Source organism: Gastrolobium bilobum, unplaced genomic scaffold (assembly GCF_033153095.1).
Source record: "Gastrolobium bilobum isolate Gb01-03AN ecotype WA unplaced genomic scaffold, APGP_CSIRO_Gbil_v1 utg15966, whole genome shotgun sequence".
Taxonomy (NCBI): Eukaryota; Viridiplantae; Streptophyta; class Magnoliopsida; order Fabales; family Fabaceae; genus Gastrolobium; species Gastrolobium bilobum.
In genome coordinates, this window is record NW_026897912.1 from 163,971 (window position 1) to 185,002 (window position 21,032).

The window sequence follows — 21,032 nt, forward strand, 5'->3', positions numbered from 1 at the left end:
ATGGCAAAAAATTTCAATTTTACACACAAACTAAATTGCTATGCAAATTCAAATGATGGACAAATTTTTTAAAATCTCCTGTCAAACATATTTAACTAAAAAACTCATCTCAATTTTTTTCTAGCAAACACTTTTCACAGGTCGAAAATCCTCTCAACAGTCAACACAACCTGAACCAACCCAAAACGCGGTCGTATCTTTTGTTTTTATTTTTTTAAAGGTTTTATATTCTTGTTTTGGACTTTCGCACGTGAGGCGTTGGTGGTGCTGTTAGAAACTGTTGATGCATATTTTCATTTTTCTTCTTCTTCTTTTTGTCATCACTGACTACTGTTAATTCTGCGGTTATAAAGAATTATATAAGTGATACAGGGACATAGGAAATCAATCCAATTCAGTGTCTATGGAGGTTAACAGTGATGACGCTTCGAGAGGGGGTAACTGTGAGCCTCAAAACCCCATTAATCGAAACCCTAACCCTAACCCTCGCCAGCGCAGTGTATCCAAAGCAAAATCTTGTAAGGGAAGCTTGTACTACTCATCAGTTCGCAAATCCAAATCTAAAAACCCCACTTGCGTTGGCATCTCTGGAGCGATTCAGCAATGTCCGTTTCCCTCTCTGTATACTACTTTTTTTTGTAAAGCAAACTCCGATTTTGATTATCAATAGTTCAAACTTTAAGTTATTGTTTTTTGGGGCAAAAATATGGATGACCAAAAATCATTGTTTGAGGATTAATATATCGAGAACCAAATTGTTGATTTGAAAATCTTCCGAAGATTAAATTGGATGTTTACTCTCTCTTTTTACTTTTTTTCATCTTATGTTGTTGTCTAAACGATGCTCATTTTGGTGGAAACTGGATTATATGCTGTTGCTTTATCTTTGTCAGTTCGGTAGTATAGACTTAATAGAAAAATCAAATGGGTTTTCAGATATATGCAAAGTAGTAGTGAAATTGAAATAACTTATTTTGGACTTAAACATCTCGAGATGCTCAATTATCTAGTTTGTTCCTTGTTTATTTCCAGTGCTGTATTCTGGAATAGCATTTCCAAGTAACAGATTGTATGACCTTTCCGGGTACTGTTGTTAGTATATGTTACAGAATCACACCTACCTAGCATTTAGCAATTTACCCCGTAGTTTCTCATACATATTATTTTAAAGATAATAACATTGCATTCCATGTTTTCATCTTGGGGAATGTAGGCCACTGGATTTCAACCTGAAGCTGAAATTCTAATTATGCTTTCAATCTGAAGCTGATATTCTAATGTTGCTTTCCATGATAGTTGCATACTTGAGCAACTCATCATTTTTGGAAGAAAAGGTTTCCAAGTGATATGTAGTCATGTGATTTCTAACTTCTTAGTCTTGTTGGTCATCTTCTTTATTTAACTATGCCATTTCATCTATTTGATCAAGAGGTACCTAAAAAAGAGGCTTTAAAATACCTAGGATCCGTTCTGCAAAAAGACGGAGAGATTGATGAGGATGTAAATCATAGAATTAGAGCAGGGTGGATGAAATGACGTAGTGCTTCTGGGTTTTTGTGTGACCGCAAAATTCCCTTAAGCTAAAAGGAAAATTCTATAAAACAACAGTAATTGGAGTAGCAGGGATGAGGATGTTAAGGTGGATGTGTGGTTATAGGAAGATGGATAAGATAAGAAATGAAGATATTCGACGTAAGGTAAGAGTACTACCGGTGGATGAAAAGATCAGATAACATAAATTGAGGTGGTTTGGGCATGTAATGAGAAGGTCCCTGGATCTCCCGTAAGAACAAAAGTTTGTTACCAAGATCTCGACACAAAGAAAGGTAGAGGTAAACCGAAACTTACTTGGGGGAATGTAGTAAAACAAGACTTAATGAAGTGAGATATAGATTGGCGGATGGTGTGCCTTAGGACGAAATGGAGAAAAGCTATTAGCATGGTGGATGGTTAGACTCGTTGTTATTCCTATGTTCCAGATAGTTCCTTTTTCTCTTCAGCTCCCCCCTCTTCTTATTTTACCTTTCTTTTCCTTTGTCTTTTTTCCCCTTCCCCATTTTCTTCCTATTCTTCTTCTTCCTTTTTATTTTTTTTAACACCCCTTTATATATATATATATATATATATATATATATATATATATATATATATATATATATATATATTCTTATTATTATTATTAGTATTATTTATTTATTTTTATTTTATCTCTTCGTACCTTTCATTTGGGTTCATCTACCACCGACCCCAATTAGTTTGGGATAAAAGTGTTGTTGATGTTGATGTTTACACAGCTTTCATGTGCAATAAATTTGCTTGAGTAGTGAAACTAATGTTGTTTGGGTATCTGATGCATTGGGCTTTATTAATGAAACTTAAATTTGCCATTATTTGTTTCGTTTATGGGGGACTTAATCATTATTCAATTATATGCACCAAAAGTTTTGTGCTGATGGTATCATGCACATAACCAGTTCCCTCTAACACTGTGGGAGAAGCAGAGTTGGAAGCTTCGAAGCGGGGCACAACTATTGAAAATTTCAAGTATGTTTGTCTTGGATACTCCATCTACTTAGACAGCAAAAATTCTCCAGCTGACTCGCAGAATAAAACACCAAAGTTGCCCTTTTGTGTTGGTCTTGAGGTTATATATTTTAACTTCCTTTCCCTCTTAGTTTATGTAGATGGAAAAACAGGTTTTACTTGCTCCAAAGGTCTTTGATCTAAATTTCTAACTCCCTGAACGTGTATTGCAGATGTTGATGAACAAGGGGCCTTCAACGTCCCCTGTTAGTGATGTTCCTGCTCCTTCTCAGAAAATTGAAGGTACAAGTTTTCTTGGTTTTTCTTTTCTCCTATGGTATTTCCTTCTTTTTCAATGACTCCCCTTTAACTTTTAAAAGCAATAACTTTAGATTTAGAAGCATCGGCATAAGTTTGGTACTTCTCTTGGATCTTGGAAATCATTGGTTTGTGTTTTTCTTTGTATACCTTCTCCCATATGAAAGCAGTGTGTTTCACCGACATTCTCAGGTTGCTGCGCAAAATGAAATGAACCTTTTTTTTATGGGAATATTGAGTAGTTTCACTATACTTGTACATTAGTAATTCTGTTAATAGATATTTTCCACAAAAACTTGGTGCATTTCAAACAAATTCCTCTGTCTACGCTGCCAGTGGACTTTAATGCACATGTAATGGGGGTGAGCAAGATAGATAAAAAGTTATCACTTGGAGCACAAGCCATATAGAACTGTAAATCATGATTATTTGTTTCTCTAATTGTTTATGTTGCTTACATAATTGCCATTTCTCTGTTTGCAGAATACTTACTGCTAATGCTAAGTAATTGGGGCTTTTATTATGTTAAAATATTATATGTTGTGGTGATTTTTGTTTCTTTTTTCTTTTTTCCTATTCCTTCCTTATTGTTTGATGTTTTTTATTTCATGGTTTTTGGTCTTGTTATTTTAGAACATGAACTTGCTATGCCCCAACCTCGAAGTTATAAAGCTCCACATTTCACAGGGGAAGAATACTTGAACAGGCAAGCAGAAATTTCCACCATAGACGCGATAAATCTAGTAGTATTTGCTTGCGTTCTAAAGATTGTTGTGTGCTATGAAAATACTAACTCCCTTTTGATTCTAAATGTGCAGATTTAAAAGGAATGCGATTTTAGTGGCATCAGGCGTTGCCAGAAACTTGAACAGAGTAGGTAACTACGTAAAAGAGACCCTAGATGACGTTCTAAATCCTTACCGTAGGGGACCAAAATGAATCTGACGGTTGTGATTTGTGTATGTCGAAAAGAATTTTAATCTTGGTCATTGGCCATTTTCCTTTCTTGGGGCCAATTTATTATTTGAGTTCTGACTGTTTGCTTATGGAGCATTTTTTTTTTTTTTTGGTAATAAGGTTTTTAAGGGGACAGACAAGAGATTAGCCCATGTCATAGGGCTTAGTGCAGGCTTACAGTTGTACTTAAAGCATTTATCATTTACATAATAAAATTGCATCACCATCCAATATTCTATGATTCTTACTCCTAAAGTTTGTTCCGTAGCTTCTGCGTGGTCCCTGATGTAGATATGGAAATTGTATATGAAGCTTTCATTGTACTTCTCCTTTTTCAATGAATGATAATGGAAAAAGTTGGGTTGATATGCAGTCTACTTAATAGCTTCTATGCTACTTGCCTTTGCTGTTGTTGCGAATTACACGGTTGGCCATTGTGGCTTCGATATACAGTCCCTTGTGGATTTTGAATTGTGTTAAACTGTTAATAACTTAATAGAAACTTTAGTTTAAAGTGAATTGTATACTGGTCAACGTATTTACCATTTCAAAGATAATTTAAAAATATAGATTTGTTTTCAAGTATAAAGTTAATCATGAATCGGAATTTATAGCAATAGAACACTAGTTTTTTGGGGGCAGAACTTCGCAGATTAAGATAATAAGACTGCCTCAAAATGTTCGCTATTCTATTAGCTTTCCTGAACTTGTGCTGTGCCCCAACCCTGTAGGCTCTTAAATAATATATGTATTCGTCTATGGGAGAGGTTATAGTTACAACTTTTTTTTTTACAACCTCTTACAATTATATATCATAATCGTTGATTTTTGCTAATCAACGGTTATGATTTTCGTAAATTAAATTTATTAATTAATTATTAATTCATAATAAATGACAACCGTTGATTGGCGGAAATCAACGGTTATGATATATGGTTGTAAGAAGTTGTAAAAAAAAAGGTTGTAACTATAACCTTCCTCTCCGTATATATATTAATTACATTGAAATCCCTTATTGATGTGTATGAATGCTTATTCGATTTTTTTTTTAATTCCAGTGATAGTGTAAGCAAAAATGATCACGTTAAAGTTCCAAAAAGATTCTTTGCCTTCTAGATGTGGCAAAGCCCAGCAACCCACAAAAGAAATCAATTGTCGGAGCTCAATTTCTTTCTAATCTCCAACCACAAAGTTAAAACGGAATATTGTTACTGTCATAATTTAACGGAATTCTTTATGGTATAAACAAAGACAGGAATTTAATAGAAGCTCCAAGCTAAGTGAAATGATTGGCTTCTAACATTCCAAACTTCGAAGCCAGGTAATTTTTTTTTGTCAATTCTTTTAAATTGCACAGAATAACCCTTAATTTTATTTCTGACCCACAAATTTCTCGAGCTGTAAAGCGTAATATTATATTCAAACTTTTAGAATCGCGCAAGTAACATTTCTATTGAATAGATAACAGAGCATAGTCAAATGAGTAACGCTTAACTTACCATATAGCGTATTGCTATAATTTATTTATTTTTTATGCGAGGTTTAGATCTATAACCTCATATAAATTATCAAAATCTCGTATCTCTGATCCACTTCTAGTGGTATATATACCCATAAACTTTGATTATTTATGCACTCTTATTTCTTTTTCATATGCATGTTTTCTAATGTTAAGTTTAAGCATTTTAGTGCAAATCCCACTCCTCCAGGTTCAAGGCTCATAATTTCGTAATTGTTGCCAAGTTGCAGCCCTATCTAGGTGACTGAGGGAAGGCAAGTCCGTCTCCGTAGGCATATTGTTGCTACTCACGGCAAGTGCACCGATCGTATAAGTAATATAATGATTGAATAAGAGATCGTTCCCACGAAAATTATACTCTAGCACTAATTTACTATCGCAAACTTAGTTGGACAATCAAAATTGTATTTGGAACGGAATTTGAATTTGAAATTTAAAAGACGAAACTAATTAATCGCAAGAATTAAAGACAAGAATTTAAAGATTTGAATTAACTGATTTCAAAGAACGTAGCTAGGGTTTCGGTTTCCTTTAATCTATTTATTATGTTTGAATTCCTTCTTAATGTTAATCGTCCTTAGTATCAATCTAATCAATTCTTTCGCATGTAATTAGGGCTCAATCCCTTGTTACCCTAAACCTTCACAAGAACCCTAGTTCCCCGGTTATTCCCCAAGAATGCAAGCATTAAGTTCAAGAATCTTAAAGATTACGTAAACTCTATGTCTATCCCTAGAATCATAAAGCGTATGATGAAATTATCAATAAGGATCACACACCAACATTCCTATTGTCATGCATTTACTGACGATCAATATATAAGATTCAAGCCTATATAAAGCATTAAAAATAGATAATTTCATTCATGATATAAAGAAAAATTAACATACGAATTGTTCAAAGCATAATAAATCGATTAAATTCTATCTAACCCTAACTACATAAAGAACTAGCCAGAAATAATAATATCACGAATGAAAGACAATATAAAAGCTCCCCCAAACTCCATAGGTGATTGGTGAATCTTCAATATCCCCAGTGCAGACTTGATGTTGATTCGTCTCCGCCACTCACGAACATGAAACGATGAATCTTCCGCGTTCCCTCTGCCTTCAAGCACCAAGAATTGTTTTGCAATGTGAAAAACTTCTTAATTCTGACCCCAAATGTGTTTTTAAGGGTAAAGAATTCGTGCCCTAGGTGGATACTTCAAGTGGGCTTAAGTTGAGTCTTTCGGGGCGCTTAAGCTTGCTCATTCGCGCTTAAGCTTCATAATTTACGAATTCAGAATTAACGTTCGCGCTTAAGCTTGCTGGGGCGCGTTTAAGCTTACTGAGGATTGCATGGAAGATTAACGTGGCGCGCTGGAGAGCGCTTAAGCGCGCTCTTCGAGTCTGAACTTTCCTCTTGGCTCGCGAGTTGGGGGCTTAAGCACCCAGAGGCAGAGGCTATTTGCGTATTTAGGAATATTTTGGGGGCTTAAGCCGGGCGATGGGCGCTTAAGCCTGAATTTGGGGGCTTAAGCCTTCTGGGACAGTAGTGCAGATTTGTATGAGCTCTTCGAAGAGGAACTTTTACTTGGAGTGAGCTTAAGCCTCGTTTTGGGGGCTTAAGCCCCCTCGCACAAATTTTTTTTAGTAACTTGGCTCCAAAATGGGAGCTTAAGCTCCTCTTCAACAACTTGAAACTTCTTGATTTTCTTTAGATAGATACTCATATTTTCTAGTTTGGATTTCTATCTATCATATCTTCATATTTGCTTCCATTTATCTTCAAATCCCTTCAAAATAGCAAATATATAATATTTAATTCATAATTCATAAAGTTCATGATTTTATGTCAATAAACCCTAGATTTTATTTATTTAACTTGATAATTCATATGATTTTAGTCTATAAAACAAGATAAACTAAAGGTTTATCACATATTAATGGGATAGAAAATTTTAATGGGATCCGAGAGAGATTATCAAACCACACACAAGATACTCAAGGATTGGAGAAAGATCGGATGTACAGAAATGGCGTAGGAGTAATCAGGACTGACATAAAATATAAGAGTAGATTTGTCATAGAGAATCAGTAAAAGAGAAAGTGTGTTGAATTGAGTTCAAATCCACATATTAATTGTGCAATCTCTCTTATTTACTATCAATTTTAATAGTTAATTTTATTTGTTTATGTGATTAAAAAATTAATTTTTTTGAATGCAAGTTGATTAACAATTATAATTAATTATTCTTACATCAATATAAATTTATATTGATCACTTTCATATGTATATATAAAGAGAGGGGGTAAATAATATTTAGGAGATTATAGTAAAAGAGATGACATGAGCATAGTCTTCTATGCCAAAAAGAGAGAAAGAAAAGAAAGGAAATCTACTGATAAATTCAGTTGCATATATATAGTAAGTATATTATTGAGCCACACAAAATTCATTAAACAAGATAAAAAATAAAAACATACCATTTTAATCACTAGATTAATATCTTGAATTGTTTATGTAGTATTTGCTATCAAGAAACAGCAAACTATAAAAGTGAAATCAAGTGAAGACAGCCGATATAGTCATCTACACCTTTATAGTGTAGTGAATTTTGACAAAGATAGAAAGGAAACGTCAAATGGAAATAAAAGAACCGAAGTATATTGTAGTTTACACGTTTCATAATTTTATCAATTGCGTTATTTCAATTTTTAAAAAAAATTTAAACTTTGAAAAAGGATTAAAAAAATAAAACATTTTATAATAGTCGTGCAAGTTGTTACTAAAAAAAAAATTAAAATTGATATATATATATTTTTGTGTGTTTTTTAAAAACAAAAGGAACATACAAAAATTACAACATGTTGAGAATAAAATACTTTACCTTTCATTTCATGCTTAGAAGTTAACAAAACAATCATTATCTACTTGGAAATGTTACATGTACAATTTTTTTCTTTACAAATAACAAATTTGAAGCCAGTCTTTGATAACTTGAGAAAAAACGTCTTCGAGTACATGCACCAAATGGCATGAACTTTGTCCTCACTCAATATTTTATCGAAACCAATTTGGCTTGATACGGATTAAAGAAGAAGAAGGGGAAAAAAAAAAAAAAAAAGTGAGCACCGCCTCTTTTCGCTACCTTCAATATAGAGATAGGTATATTTTTGTCACGTTCTACTCGACTATGCATCTCTTTGGAATCCACTACTCCACTATCTTCTCAACTTCCAATTAACTACTTCAAGACACTCGCCTTTATTAACAGTTAAAATCTTTCAAAACCCACTCTCTCCCCGAAGAATCTGCAAGGCACGCAAACATCTACCTCGATTTTGGGTTCTTATTTTTCTTCTTTAATAAAATTCAAACAGAGTTTTAGTAGAGTGTAGAATGAATATCTATTATAGAATGGAATCAGGTTAAGACATGTAGCTTGTTAGTCATAATTAAAGAAAGTAGCCTAACCGCGCGTACAAAACAAGAAGAGAATATAGAGGAATGAGAATAAAACACTTGCGTTGCCCATGGCTCGTGTTAACTTTAATTAACAAAATACTAGATTCTTGTTTAAGAATCAAGCTCATTATATTTATTTAAAAAATAAAAATAAAAAAATGTAGAAAGATTAGAAATGGACCCACGAGAAATCAAAGCAAGCACACCTCACCTTTCTCTCATGCTCAAGCATTGCGGACTCACGTTTGTGTTCGCATGTGACCTCACTGAGTCACTGACACAGCGACACTCTCCCCATTTTAACTGTCGGCGCTTTCAACACACATCCTCCTCTTCCCTCCAAAACCAATCTCTGTTTGTCTCTTAAACTTCGCTTTCAAGACTCACCCCGTGACACACTCTAACAATGCGTTATAAATAACACCCACTTGAATTGAATAGACACACTCGTCACGGTTCTTATAAATACAACCAACCCACACCCACCAAACCCAAAAAAAAAAATGGCACTACCCAAGTTCAATTTCTTCCTCTTCCTTCTGTTCATAATTGGAACGCCCAATTCAGGAAGCGCCCATGACTACGATGACGCATTGTCGAAGGCAATCCTTTTCTTCGAGGGACAACGATCGGGTTTTCTGCCACAGGACCAGAGACAGAACTGGAGAGCCAATTCGGGTCTGAGTGATGGGTGGACCTACAACGTTGACCTCACCGGCGGGTACTACGACGCCGGCGACAACGTGAAATTCGGGTTTCCGATGGCATTCACGACAACTATGTTGTCGTGGAGTGTGATTGAATTCGGAGACATGATGCCTCCCAATGAACTCAGAAACGCCTTGGTTGCAATCCGTTGGGCTACTGATTATTTGCTCAAAACCGTTTCACAGCCCAACCGCATTTTCGTTCAGGTAAATTACTTTTACTTTTTTACCATCTACAATAAAATTAATGCCAATCTTTTTTTACTAGCTACCTAAAAATTAATGCCAATGGTCAATAATGTAACTATAATTTTTTCATTATGCACGAGTGGACCACTTTCCGTTCTCAAAGTCCGTGAGTTTCATTTTCATAGGCTTAGCAGCTCGAAAATTTATGTCACCAACGCGCTAAAGATTGCAGTGTATTCACCTTCCATTTAATGAATGACTAGATTGCCGAATAATTAATGTACTGTTATTAATTAACGATGTAGGTGGGTGATCCAATCTCAGACCATAACTGTTGGGAGAGACCTGAAGACATGGACACTAACAGGACTGTGTATGCTGTTGATGCACCAAACCCAGCTTCGGATGTCGCCGGTGAAACCGCGGCGGCGCTCGCAGCTTCATCCATGGCATTCCGATCATCGGATTCAGGTTATTCAGAGACCTTGTTACGAAATGCTGTTAAGGCCTTTCAATTTGCAGATAACTACAGGGGTGCCTACAGTGACAATGCTAATGTCAGGGATGGTGTCTGTCCATATTATTGTGATTTTGATGGATATCAGGTAATTGACTTTGGATTTTCAATAATGAATTGATATCTTTTTCCTTTTCGATAATAATAGCATTCGAGGATATGTCGTTTGGATGGATAAGATGATGGTGACAAAACAAATCTAACCCACAATCAGTGCCTTAGGGGAATGTATATATATAATTAATGTATATATGATTGATTAATTCACATGAGCATGACACATTGATGAAAGAGTTAAATAAACAAACTGACCCGTGATTAATGTTTCAATCACTTAGATTTTGACATGTCAAATTGTTTTAACTTAAAACTATACATAATAACAGGACGAATTGTTATGGGGAGCCGCATGGCTAAGGAGGGCCACGCAGGACGATAATTTCCTCAACTACATTCAAAGCAATGGCAAAACGCTTGGTGCAGAGGACAATATAAATGAGTTTGGATGGGACAACAAGCATGCTGGCCTTAACGTTCTTGTCTCCAAGGTCAGTCTCCCATTTACCCTCTATTCAACGCAACCACTCTTGCAATCACACAAATTTATGTGACAAGATCAATGTATACACAATATCCTTCTCACATATTCATTCACATAATTAAAAAGAGAGAGAGAAATAGCTAGGTTGTGCATCCATCTTTTTAACCCAAAAATAAAATAAAAATATATATATATATATATCAATTATTTTTTAGGAAGTTGTAGAAGGAAACATAAACTCTCTTGAATCCTACAAGACTTCGGCTGAGAGCTTCCTGTGCACACTGATACCGGAAACATCAAGTTCCCACATAGAGTACAGTCCCGGTGGACTCATATACAGGCCTGGGGGAAGCAACTTACAGCATGCAACTTCAATCGCTTTCCTTGAGTTGGTCTATGCTAATTACCTATCTCGCACCTCACAAACCATCAATTGTGGTAACGTCTATGTTAGTGCACAAACACTTCGACAGCGTGCTAAGAAGCAAGTTGATTACATTTTGGGCGATAATCCAATGGGTTTATCTTACATGGTTGGCTACAGCAACAAATATCCGCAGCGTATTCATCATCGTGGCTCTTCTTTACCCTCCATTAAGGATCATCCTCAGTTCATTGCTTGCAAAGAAGGTTCAATCTACTTCAACTCAACAAATCCTAACCCTAATGTTCTCCTAGGAGCCATTGTGGGAGGACCCGGACAAGATGATGTTTATGATGATAATAGGGCTGATTTTAGGAAGTCCGAGCCAACCACATATATTAATGCACCCTTTGTTGGGGTTTTAGCATACTTTGTTGCTAATCCCAATCCTTAATTACTAGTTACTATAATTGCGTACGGATCCAAGTGACTTTCTTTTTGTAAATAAAAAAGATATACGCTAAAGATGTCTCTCATCTTGAGAAAAGCAAGAGGGAAGAGGCTTGCTTGTGTTGGTTGTATAGGAATATTATTACAGAATTTGAAGTCACAAAAGCTGCTCGTGACTTTTCCATTGTGAAGGATGAAGAACAGAAGCTTCGTTACTACAAGGTGTTTATTTCTTGATTTTTCCAAGAAATATGAGTGAGATTGTCTTGTTGTGGATGTTAGTTAACTATCTTTAAGTTAATTAGTAATGAATACTACATTTTTTTGTCTTTTAGATTTCTATATATTGGGACATGTATTATGTAGCATGTACATGTGATATGAGACTTTTTTTTTTTGGTAATATACGTACGTAATCCTTTATGATAATTATTTGAAAAATCATGTGTTCGTTTCCTTTAACCTGGCACGCTTGACTGATCAGATTTTTTTTTTTATATTAATCAGAACAACAACAACAAAAAAGGCGTCCTAACTTAATTAAAAAATGCCATTTCGGATATTCACGAGCTTCTAAAAGCCAGTTTAAATATGAATTTTTTGTCCTCACCAAAAAAATATATCAATTTTTTAAAACTCAAATCAAATTAAATCCTAGATTGCAATGGAAATTGAATAAATTTCTATTCATACACAACTAAACTAAAAAAAAATAAAGTATTATTTTGAAAATATATGAAGAAGTTTTTTTATTTATAAACCAGATCAATTCTTAAAGAGTTAAGTGTTTTTTATTTTAAATGACACAATTTTGTGTCATTTTAATGAAATTATGTTGTTTTGATGTGTTTTTGGTATTTTTTTTCGTTTTTAAAAAATTAGGAAAAAATAACATAAATTAAAATGAGAAACACTTTTTCCATTCTTAAAATATTAGATTCAAAAAATACTAAATTTCGTTCATTTTAAAATAAATATAATGAAATGAATTTATATTTAAATATTTAATAAATATTTAATTTTTGTATAAAATATTAAATATATTTATTTTAAAACAGAAAAAAAAATTATGCAATAAAGCAGGCTAAAATTGATAAAATCATACGAGCACCTGAGAACGTTTAATATTTCAACAACCACAGGTCCACAACCATCAACAACCACCCTTGTTTTTCACCAGCCCATATTAATTGGTCTCATGACCTCCCGCACCGTATGGATCCGTATTTTCAGTAAACGCCTTCGCGTCGCATGCCGTTCTCATTAATTGTTGGAAGGAGAAAGGAAAAAGGGAATAGAGAAGATTAGAGGAAGGGAAAATTGGAAAAGGGAAGGAAGAAGAAATTTTGTCAAATCACTCTCTACTTTCATCCTTGTGTTTGACGTTTTTATAGAGATCCTAGTCTCTATCTGTAATTCAAATAACAGAAGCAAATAACAACTAATCCTATCAGTAATTGAAATAACAGAATGCAAATAACAACTAATCCTAAGTTTAGGAGATATCCTATCAATTAGCCAACTAATAGCTTTATTTGATAACAACTTGAATTTAAATAATTATCTAATAATAATCCTAATGCTGTTGGGTTCTGTCTCTGTAGCCCCAAGACTAGCGAACGTAGCCCTTGAGATATGGTGGGCTCTTCCTCGTGCGTGTGGACCGGTTACTTGGATATTGGGCCGCTACATTAATCATAACACTTTTTGTGGCATTGCTTGTGCTTGACAAATAGAGATGACAAAACTCCGTTATCAATATCAATTCGCTAAGTCTCTCTTATTTTGCTTTTAGGGAATATTTGGTACAGGAGAATTTTTTTTTTTTTGTCAAGAATCTTAATTTTTAAAAATATGATTTTTACATTCACTTTATGATAATATCCGTAAATTTAAAATTTAAAAAAATTTAGTTTCACGAAATTCTTCAAAGAATTCCGCATACCAAACGTTCCCTTAAAGGTGGATTGAAAAATTCAGCCTACTTCATTCCGTTTGACTGGCTGGACGAGTTGGCCAGCCAACTCGAATATATTTTATACCAATCCACCTAGCTTCATAATTAACCTATCAAAAAATGAATTCATCTTATTCTGTTTGGTTGAAGGGACAGATTGACTCCACAAGGACATTGATAAACTTTTCCCTTAATTTTAAATGTGTTAATATTTTACTCCCAGAGTAATATATGTCTCCATATACATTATTTTGTTTTCAGTATTCCCTTAATATACATAGACGGTATTGATTTTGTGCACGTGGGCAACGAGGATGGAGATATAGTTCAAGAAGGTAGGCGAATAAACTATAACAATAAATATTTGGGGTAAGATATTATAACAATCAATTAGTATTATTATTAATGTTATTACCAATTAATTTCACTGTTAGATCGATTATGTTGATCTAACAGTTATATTTATTTCCATCTTTGTATAGTTATGATTTTCCATATTAAATGTGAAAGTATTAAATATGGAAAATCATAATAATAAAAATGCGAAAATAAATATAAAGTATTAAATATGGGGAATCATAACCATACAAAGATAGAAATAAATATAATCGTTGGATAACATAATCGATCTAACAGTGAAATTGATTGGTAATAACATTGGTAGTAACACTAATTGATTGTTACAATATCTTTCTCCATAAATTTCATAATTTTTTATGACAAGTAAATATCTATTTTAATTCTTTTATAATAGTGGGTCCTACTTGTTGATATTGAATTTCTTAATTAATTATAAAATTTAATGCCAAATTATCTTTCAACCATAAATAATAAATTAATTCTTTTTAAATTTAAAACTATTCTAATTATAATCTTATGGTTCGTGCGCAGAAAAATAATTTTGATATTATTTTCTTTTTTATATTTAGAAATTAAAGATGAGTATGTAGTCTTCGATATTTAACATTGAAGATTAATACTGTTTTTTAACTTACCAAACACTATACAAATAGATGTTTGTATAAAAACTTTCGATATTAACAAGATTTGTTTATTATGCAGTTTATAAAACGATATGAATTATCTGTCAACCTAATGAATAATGGTTGTGTGTTCTAAACACTACTATAATAAGTTTATTAAATAGGTTGACACAATTCGACCTACTTATAATAAAAATTACATGAGCAATATTAAACTAATAAATAAATACGAGATTTTTGATAAACAATACGAGATTAAATATGTAATTATATGGGTGCAGCTCAGTTGATAACTTGGCGCTGAGTTAGTGGAGTTGGATATGTGTTCGATTCCCGCTGAATGCATTCTTGGGGAGGGGGCTGAACCTTTAGCCATCACTGTTCCCCCGCACTCCGGATTAGTCCCATAGCCGGCTCAAAGAGTCGAAGCTCGTGGGGATACCGGAGGGAGCCAACTCGTCTCAAAGAGATAATTAGGGTTGGGTAACTCCAAAAAAAAAAAAAGATTACGCCGATCCGGACACAAAAAGTTGATATCGTGTTCCAATCGTATGATCGGGTTGGTTCATATATTGCCACACTTACTAAATAACTTAAAGGGAAAAACTACTCTTATGCTACATGTGATAACTTTATCTCCTACACATTCTTCGATAATTGTGTCACATTTTTTTTTTCTTTTTTCTTTTTTTCTCCAGGTGGTGGAGCTCACAAATTTATCTCTATAATATGAGATAACTTATCTCCTAAACATAAGATTAATAAAACTCATAACTTAAACGCAATTTAAGTATGTTTTGTCGCAATCACAATATAAATAAAAAGAAGAAAAAGGAACTATAAAAAAAAAGGAGGAAGGTTAGAATTTGGGCCAGACTAATTATGTATGGACATGTATTTATGGACATGTCCAAGATATTTATGGACATGTATTTGGGTCGAATATCTAATAATGTTATTGAAGTCTCAATTTGTGTTTATACCACTAACATGCCAAAAAAAAAAGCTAGCATGTTCGGCCGCCTCCCTTTCCAAAAAAAAATTGATGCAGTTGAAGGCTAAACGCATATTGTTGTTATTGTTAAATGTGCTTCTTTTGAAAGTTCTAATTTGATATCCAAATTGAAATCTACTTTCACTCCATCTAATGTGTGTGCTATGTGTACCCTTTTTTGCATTTTATTTTTTATTTTTATTTGCTATATTTTGGTTAATGAAAGTTTTGGCTTTTTTGCCACGTTTTAATTCTCTATTCATTTGCATGATTGTGTTTCTCTTCGTATAGTGGTTTTCGTACAGAGAAAATGGATTTATTCTAACTTAAAAGATTCACTTTTTAGGCAACTTAGTTGCAGTCTTTTATTTTTTAAAAAAAAAATTGTAGTTAAAAGCACTATTTTAGTTAATGATAACGTTGAATGAAATCACTCTCCTCTTCTTCTTCTTTTTTTGATTATTGCTTTAAACTACTTTTTATGTCTATTGAACTCGGCTAACAATACATTTTTTCATTATTTGAAATGTTGTTAAATGTTAATATTTTGGTAAAAAAATTACCTAAATGAGTTCTATGAAGGTATGAGGTCAATAGGTAGAGAAAACACTGATATTATGCAAGACAAAAAATTAATTTTCGTCACCCTACCCTTCAATCCTAGCTTCGCCACTGCCTCTCTCCCTAAACGCACAGTAATTTCTTGTGTATGCAATATGGGTTGAATCTGACGAGTCTACCCGCCAATACGTTAGAACTGGACGGGTTGGGTTATACATCCCAACCCATCAACCCGTCTCAACTGCCCCGCTTAGTTGTGAGTCAAAACAGGTTGGTGGCGAGTCGGGGCAGTATTTTTTACTATTAGGTAGTATTTTATTTGTCATTGAACTTTTGTGATATAACTTTTTTTTTTATCTTAGTACTCATCTACAAAAATAAAACAGAAAAAAATTTATTTATGACAAAAGTTATCCATATATGAAGGAAAAAATAAGTTCCTAACTGAATATTAGCTTATAACTAGGCTTAAGATTAGAAAAAAAAAACTGAGAATATGAAATAAAAATAAGTAATATTATAAAATTTAATAAAATTTAATTTATTTTTATTTTTTATTTTTAAACAGGTTGACCCGCCAACTCATTATAAAATGGAGTGGGTTGGATTTTTTAACCCATATTCAAGAGGCGGGGCGGGCCAACTCATTTTTAGCGGGTTGACGGTGGGGTGGGGCGGGGCGGGGCAAGCCAACCCGTTTTTGACGGGTTGGAACGAGTCGACCTGTTTTGTCATTTCTAATTATAGCATGATCTCCTAAGATTTCTTAGCATTAGAGCTCTTTTTATATGTTTTCTTCAAATTTGTTACGAGTTTCACATTGATTATATAGACCACTAATGAGGGAATTATAAGATCTTGAATACTCTTATTTTTTGAATTAGTTTTTTGGAGTGATGATTGCAAGGTCCGTAATATTGGTACAGAGTTATTCCCACATAAAGGACTACCATGAGGTGTTGTACTGATAGGATGGAAATGTTGTAAGTTCTTAGTGTTCTCACCCTTTCAACTAGTTTTTGGATGACGAGCTAAAGTTACGTAACAAAATCTTTATTGCACCACTGCAGCACAGGGAAAAGAATCTATATTTTTCTTAACACTATTTAGTAACATATAGTAGTCTTCCTTAAGATGAAAAGGCTTGAATTCGCAGAGTCAACAAGTACAAATTAGTTTACGAAATTGCATTTCAGAGCCCTTTGGCATGCGTGGCAGGGGAGGGAGGAACAGTCAATGGAACCGACTGATAGATGATGATAAGGAATGATATGGAGACCGCAATATCACCAAATCTTGTAATTGAATCATGACCATAACTCTCTGAGAACCAAACAAACCAGTTAGGCAAGTTGTGACCTCATACTTACTTAACATAAACAACGCTAATTTTGTACCTTCTGGGATGCATTATATTATTATATATACATACATTTGTCAATATCAATAGCAATAGCAAAAGGGTAGAAAATATCTTCCTATTTTAAAACTTGAATTTTAACGGTGAGAAAAAAACCATCCATTTCAACCACGTACGCAGATGCCAAGTCAGCAGGAATTAATGAAAATTATCATCCACGTGCCAAATCAGGATAGGTTGGCTAACGGCAGCCTCAAATGAAACATCACTTAACAGTTATAAATACAGAGAGAGGGAGAGCATGTGTGGTAAAGAGGCGCATAAAAAGGTTGCTGCTACTGGGGAGATAAGATATTGTATTGCTCAAGCGAACAATGGCCTCTGCTTCTGCTACTTTGCTCAAGTCATCCCCTGTTCTTGACAAGTGTGAATGGGTGAAGGGCCAGACCCTGCGCCAGCCATCATCATCAGCATCTGTTGTAAGATGCAACTCCACCACCAGCCCATCAACCCTCACCATCCGAGCTGGTTCCTATGCTGACGAGCTCGTCAAGACCGCGGTATGTTAATAATTACATCTCATAATTAATTCAACTTACTTCTTCAAACAAGCATGCAACATGTTTTTTCCACAGTTAATAATCCATTTTATTTGTCACACTGTTCATAACTAGTACTTAGCCACGCGTCTGAAACAAGTTTTGTTAGCTAAAATGTACTCTATTTGATGAGACCATCCTTATTTACCCACTAATTAACGGTTTTCACATTGTCGGTCGGTGTGAGACGAGATATTTCTCTAAAATATCCTATCCTCTGTATGGATATACACTTATACTTAATTATATGTGAGTACAGAAAACAGTGGCCTCACCAGGGCGTGGTATTCTGGCGATGGATGAGTCAAATGCAACATGCGGGAAGCGTTTGGCCTCAATTGGGCTGGAGAACACCGAATCTAACAGGCAGGCATACCGTTCACTCCTTGTGACAGCTCCTGGTCTTGGTCAGTACATCTCTGGTGCCATTCTCTTTGAAGAAACTCTCTACCAATCCACTATTGATGGCAAGAAGATTGTCGATATCCTTGTCGACCAGAAGATTGTTCCTGGTATCAAGGTCGATAAGGTAAGCTATGTCGAAATCATACTTCACCCTTCCAACTTCAAGTACCTCTCAACTTCATACTTCACATATGCTATAGTTACTGTAAGTAACTATGTATGTATGTAACATATTCGGAAAATAGCATATATTTAGTAGCTTATGCAGGCAGTTGAAGAGTGATGAGAATTTCAAAGACTCTACCATAATTGAAAAAAAATAAAAAAATATACTTTTTAAAATCTATTTGGTACCTTCTGTATTTGCAATACATGTATATGAAAGATTATGCAGTGAACTGATTATATCATGTCCATTAAGCATCCAGTTAAATGCAGCATATAGGTAGAGTCATATACAAGTGCACACTCACGAAGTACAATCTTTCTCTACTTTTAACTTGTATATCAAAGTAAATGAGGGAGAGGGAGCTTTTATGGCAGTGTATATGTTAACACGTGGCTCATGTGCTGAGAACAATAGGGTTTGGTGCCACTAGCTGGTTCCAACGATGAGTCATGGTGCCAAGGTCTGGATGGTCTTGCCTCTCGCACAGCTGCATACTACCAGCAAGGTGCCCGTTTCGCCAAATGGTGAGTGTGTATCCTCATGTTTCTCACAAAAATCATAATATCATGTCCATTTTTACATCTTAACTAAAGTTCTATGTAATTGATTAATTAATTAGGCGTACTGTTGTGAGCATCCCCAACGGTCCCTCTGCTCTGGCGGTCAAGGAAGCAGCCTGGGGTCTGGCTCGCTATGCTGCCATTGCACAGGTAACAATATCATTGCAATTACATACGTAACTAGTAATCATTTAGACTACTTTATTACTTTTTGTTATGTCTGTGGGAAGACTTTTGTATCTCTAAGTACCAGCTCTTGAAGGGAAAGTTATTATTGTTATTGATTTTTTGTTCATGTAATGAATTAGGACAATGGATTGGTCCCAATTGTGGAGCCAGAGATCTTGCTTGACGGTGAGCATAGCATTGACAGGACTTTCGAAGTAGCCCAAAAGGTGTGGGCTGAGGTTTTCTTCTATCTTGCTGAGAACAATGTCCTGTTCGAGGGTATTCTTCTCAAGCCTAGTATGGTTACTCCTGGAGCTGAGTGCAAGGAAAGGGCCACTCCTAAGCAAGTTTCTGACTACACCCTCAAGCTCCTTCATAGGAGAATTCCCCCTTCTGTCCCTGGAATTATGGTATGTTCCTGCCAAAGGCATTGTTATTCTTTATATTATTCCATTTAGACTTCCATATATATCTTACTACAGTCGTTCATGTAGTGACCAAAGTTTTGTTTTGCAGTTTTTGTCTGGTGGACAATCTGAGGTTGAAGCAACCTTGAACTTGAATGCTATGAACCAATCTCCAAACCCATGGCACGTGTCATTCTCATATGCGAGAGCACTCCAAAACACCACCTTGAAGACATGGGGAGGACGCCCAGAGAACTTGAAGGCAGCACAAGATGCACTCCTATTCCGTGCCAAGTCCAACTCACTCGCTCAGCTTGGAAAGTACACCGGTGAGGGTGAATCTGAGGAAGCCACCAAGGGAATGTTCGTCAAAGGCTACTCCTACTAAGATGATCTTAGCAGTGAATATGATACATGTTAGGCAGCACCACCAACACCAGTGAAAGAGAACGTGTTTAGTGGTGGATGGAAGACTAGTTCCTCTTAAATGTACTGTGTTATGGTTTATAGTCTTGGACACTATTTTTATTCATGATTACGTCTACCTTTTCAACTGAATGAACTTCTTGTTAATGAATTAAGAGTATTGTACTTGAGCATGTATCATCATACACTAGAATATTTGAACCTCGTTAGTTGATAAAAAATTAAAAACCCAATCTTCCACCACCAACAATAGAGTACTCCGGTTGACAGAGTATTAGGAACATAAAGCACTTTGATAATGTGAATAGAAGGAAAAAGAAGAACATAGTGATATTGGGCAGGAGACCAAACGTACAGAGAGAGGTAAATAAAGACTTATTATCAGAAATATGGTCAGATGCACCAGAATCGAGAATCCATGGACCAAAAGAGGGCAAGTGAGAAAAATCAGCAAAGGAATTACCCGTGTGTGCACCAGAGGCAGTGGTACTTGGAGGACGCTTCTCTTCATACCATTGCAAGAAGTCAGTGAGAATAGACGGAGGTAGCTGTGGTCCAGCAATCCAAGCAGAATCCGAGGCAGGAGCAACACTCTGAGCAAAATTAGCGGAGCGAGGAGGGCGACTGTGAAGATGCCAGCAACGATCAATAGTATGGCCCGACTTGTTGCAATGAGTGCAGAGAAAGCGTCTCGTAGAGGGTTTTCGTCCACGTGCATAACCCTTGGAGACAAGGGCAGATGGGTCAATTGAAGAGGGAGCAAATACTGGAGGCTCCATAGCAGACTTAGGTGGAATTCGAAGCAACGTAGACCAAACAGAGTCCAGGGATGGAACAGTAGTAGAGCCCAAGATATGATCCCGGTTGACAGAGTACTCCGGGGGCAAGCCATAAAGAGCCAT

At 35.1% G+C, this 21,032-nt stretch overlaps 3 protein-coding genes across 5 annotated transcripts; all 3 read left to right on the plus strand.

Annotated features, from left to right (window-relative positions):
• Window positions 1-270: 270 nt before the first annotated feature.
• Window positions 271-4,041, plus strand: LOC133311368 (uncharacterized). The gene is made up of 5 exons (XM_061512409.1): window positions 271-605; window positions 2,475-2,644; window positions 2,757-2,826; window positions 3,475-3,547; window positions 3,660-4,041. Exons 1-5 carry the CDS (start codon window positions 404-406, stop codon window positions 3,778-3,780), a joined length of 636 nt encoding a protein of 211 aa, XP_061368393.1. The 5' UTR covers window positions 271-403; the 3' UTR covers window positions 3,781-4,041.
• A 5,232-nt stretch (window positions 4,042-9,273) lies between these two features.
• On the plus strand, window positions 9,274-11,897 carry LOC133311354 (endoglucanase 24-like). Of its 3 annotated transcripts, none has more exons than XM_061512386.1 (4): window positions 9,274-9,684; window positions 9,972-10,271; window positions 10,570-10,735; window positions 10,944-11,897. In XM_061512386.1, the coding sequence occupies exons 1-4, from the start codon at window positions 9,274-9,276 to the stop codon at window positions 11,543-11,545; spliced, it is 1,479 nt and encodes a 492-aa protein (XP_061368370.1). In that variant the 3' UTR covers window positions 11,546-11,897. The 3 variants fall into 3 exon arrangements, with proteins under 3 accessions (XP_061368370.1, XP_061368371.1, XP_061368369.1); XM_061512387.1 differs by having other exon boundaries at window positions 10,950-11,897; XM_061512385.1 differs by having other exon boundaries at window positions 10,570-10,731; window positions 10,940-11,897.
• A 5,810-nt stretch (window positions 11,898-17,707) lies between these two features.
• On the plus strand, window positions 17,708-20,281 carry LOC133311365 (fructose-bisphosphate aldolase 1, chloroplastic). Its single transcript, XM_061512404.1, has 6 exons — window positions 17,708-17,956; window positions 18,255-18,524; window positions 18,984-19,093; window positions 19,189-19,279; window positions 19,438-19,707; window positions 19,814-20,281. Exons 1-6 carry the CDS (start codon window positions 17,771-17,773, stop codon window positions 20,090-20,092), a joined length of 1,206 nt encoding a protein of 401 aa, XP_061368388.1. The 5' UTR covers window positions 17,708-17,770; the 3' UTR covers window positions 20,093-20,281.
• The last annotated feature ends 751 nt before the right edge of the window (window positions 20,282-21,032 follow it).

Bases quoted from the DNA above. Each gene is read 5' to 3' on its own strand.
- LOC133311368 (XM_061512409.1), top strand. From the start codon at position 404: ATGGAGGTTAACAGTGATGACGCTTCGAGAGGGGGTAACTGTGAGCCT. The intron at 2,645-2,756 runs GTTATATATTTT...CGTGTATTGCAG, and splicing joins CCTTTTGTGTTGGTCTTGAG to ATGTTGATGAACAAGGGGCC. The intron at 2,827-3,474 runs GTACAAGTTTTC...TTGTTATTTTAG, and splicing joins TCCTTCTCAGAAAATTGAAG to AACATGAACTTGCTATGCCC.
- LOC133311354 (XM_061512386.1), top strand. From the start codon at position 9,274: ATGGCACTACCCAAGTTCAATTTCTTCCTCTTCCTTCTGTTCATAATT. The intron at 9,685-9,971 runs GTAAATTACTTT...TTAACGATGTAG, and splicing joins CCAACCGCATTTTCGTTCAG to GTGGGTGATCCAATCTCAGA. The intron at 10,272-10,569 runs GTAATTGACTTT...ACATAATAACAG, and splicing joins GTGATTTTGATGGATATCAG to GACGAATTGTTATGGGGAGC.
- LOC133311365 (XM_061512404.1), top strand. From the start codon at position 17,771: ATGGCCTCTGCTTCTGCTACTTTGCTCAAGTCATCCCCTGTTCTTGAC. The intron at 18,525-18,983 runs GTAAGCTATGTC...TGAGAACAATAG, and splicing joins CTGGTATCAAGGTCGATAAG to GGTTTGGTGCCACTAGCTGG. The intron at 19,708-19,813 runs GTATGTTCCTGC...TTTGTTTTGCAG, and splicing joins CTTCTGTCCCTGGAATTATG to TTTTTGTCTGGTGGACAATC.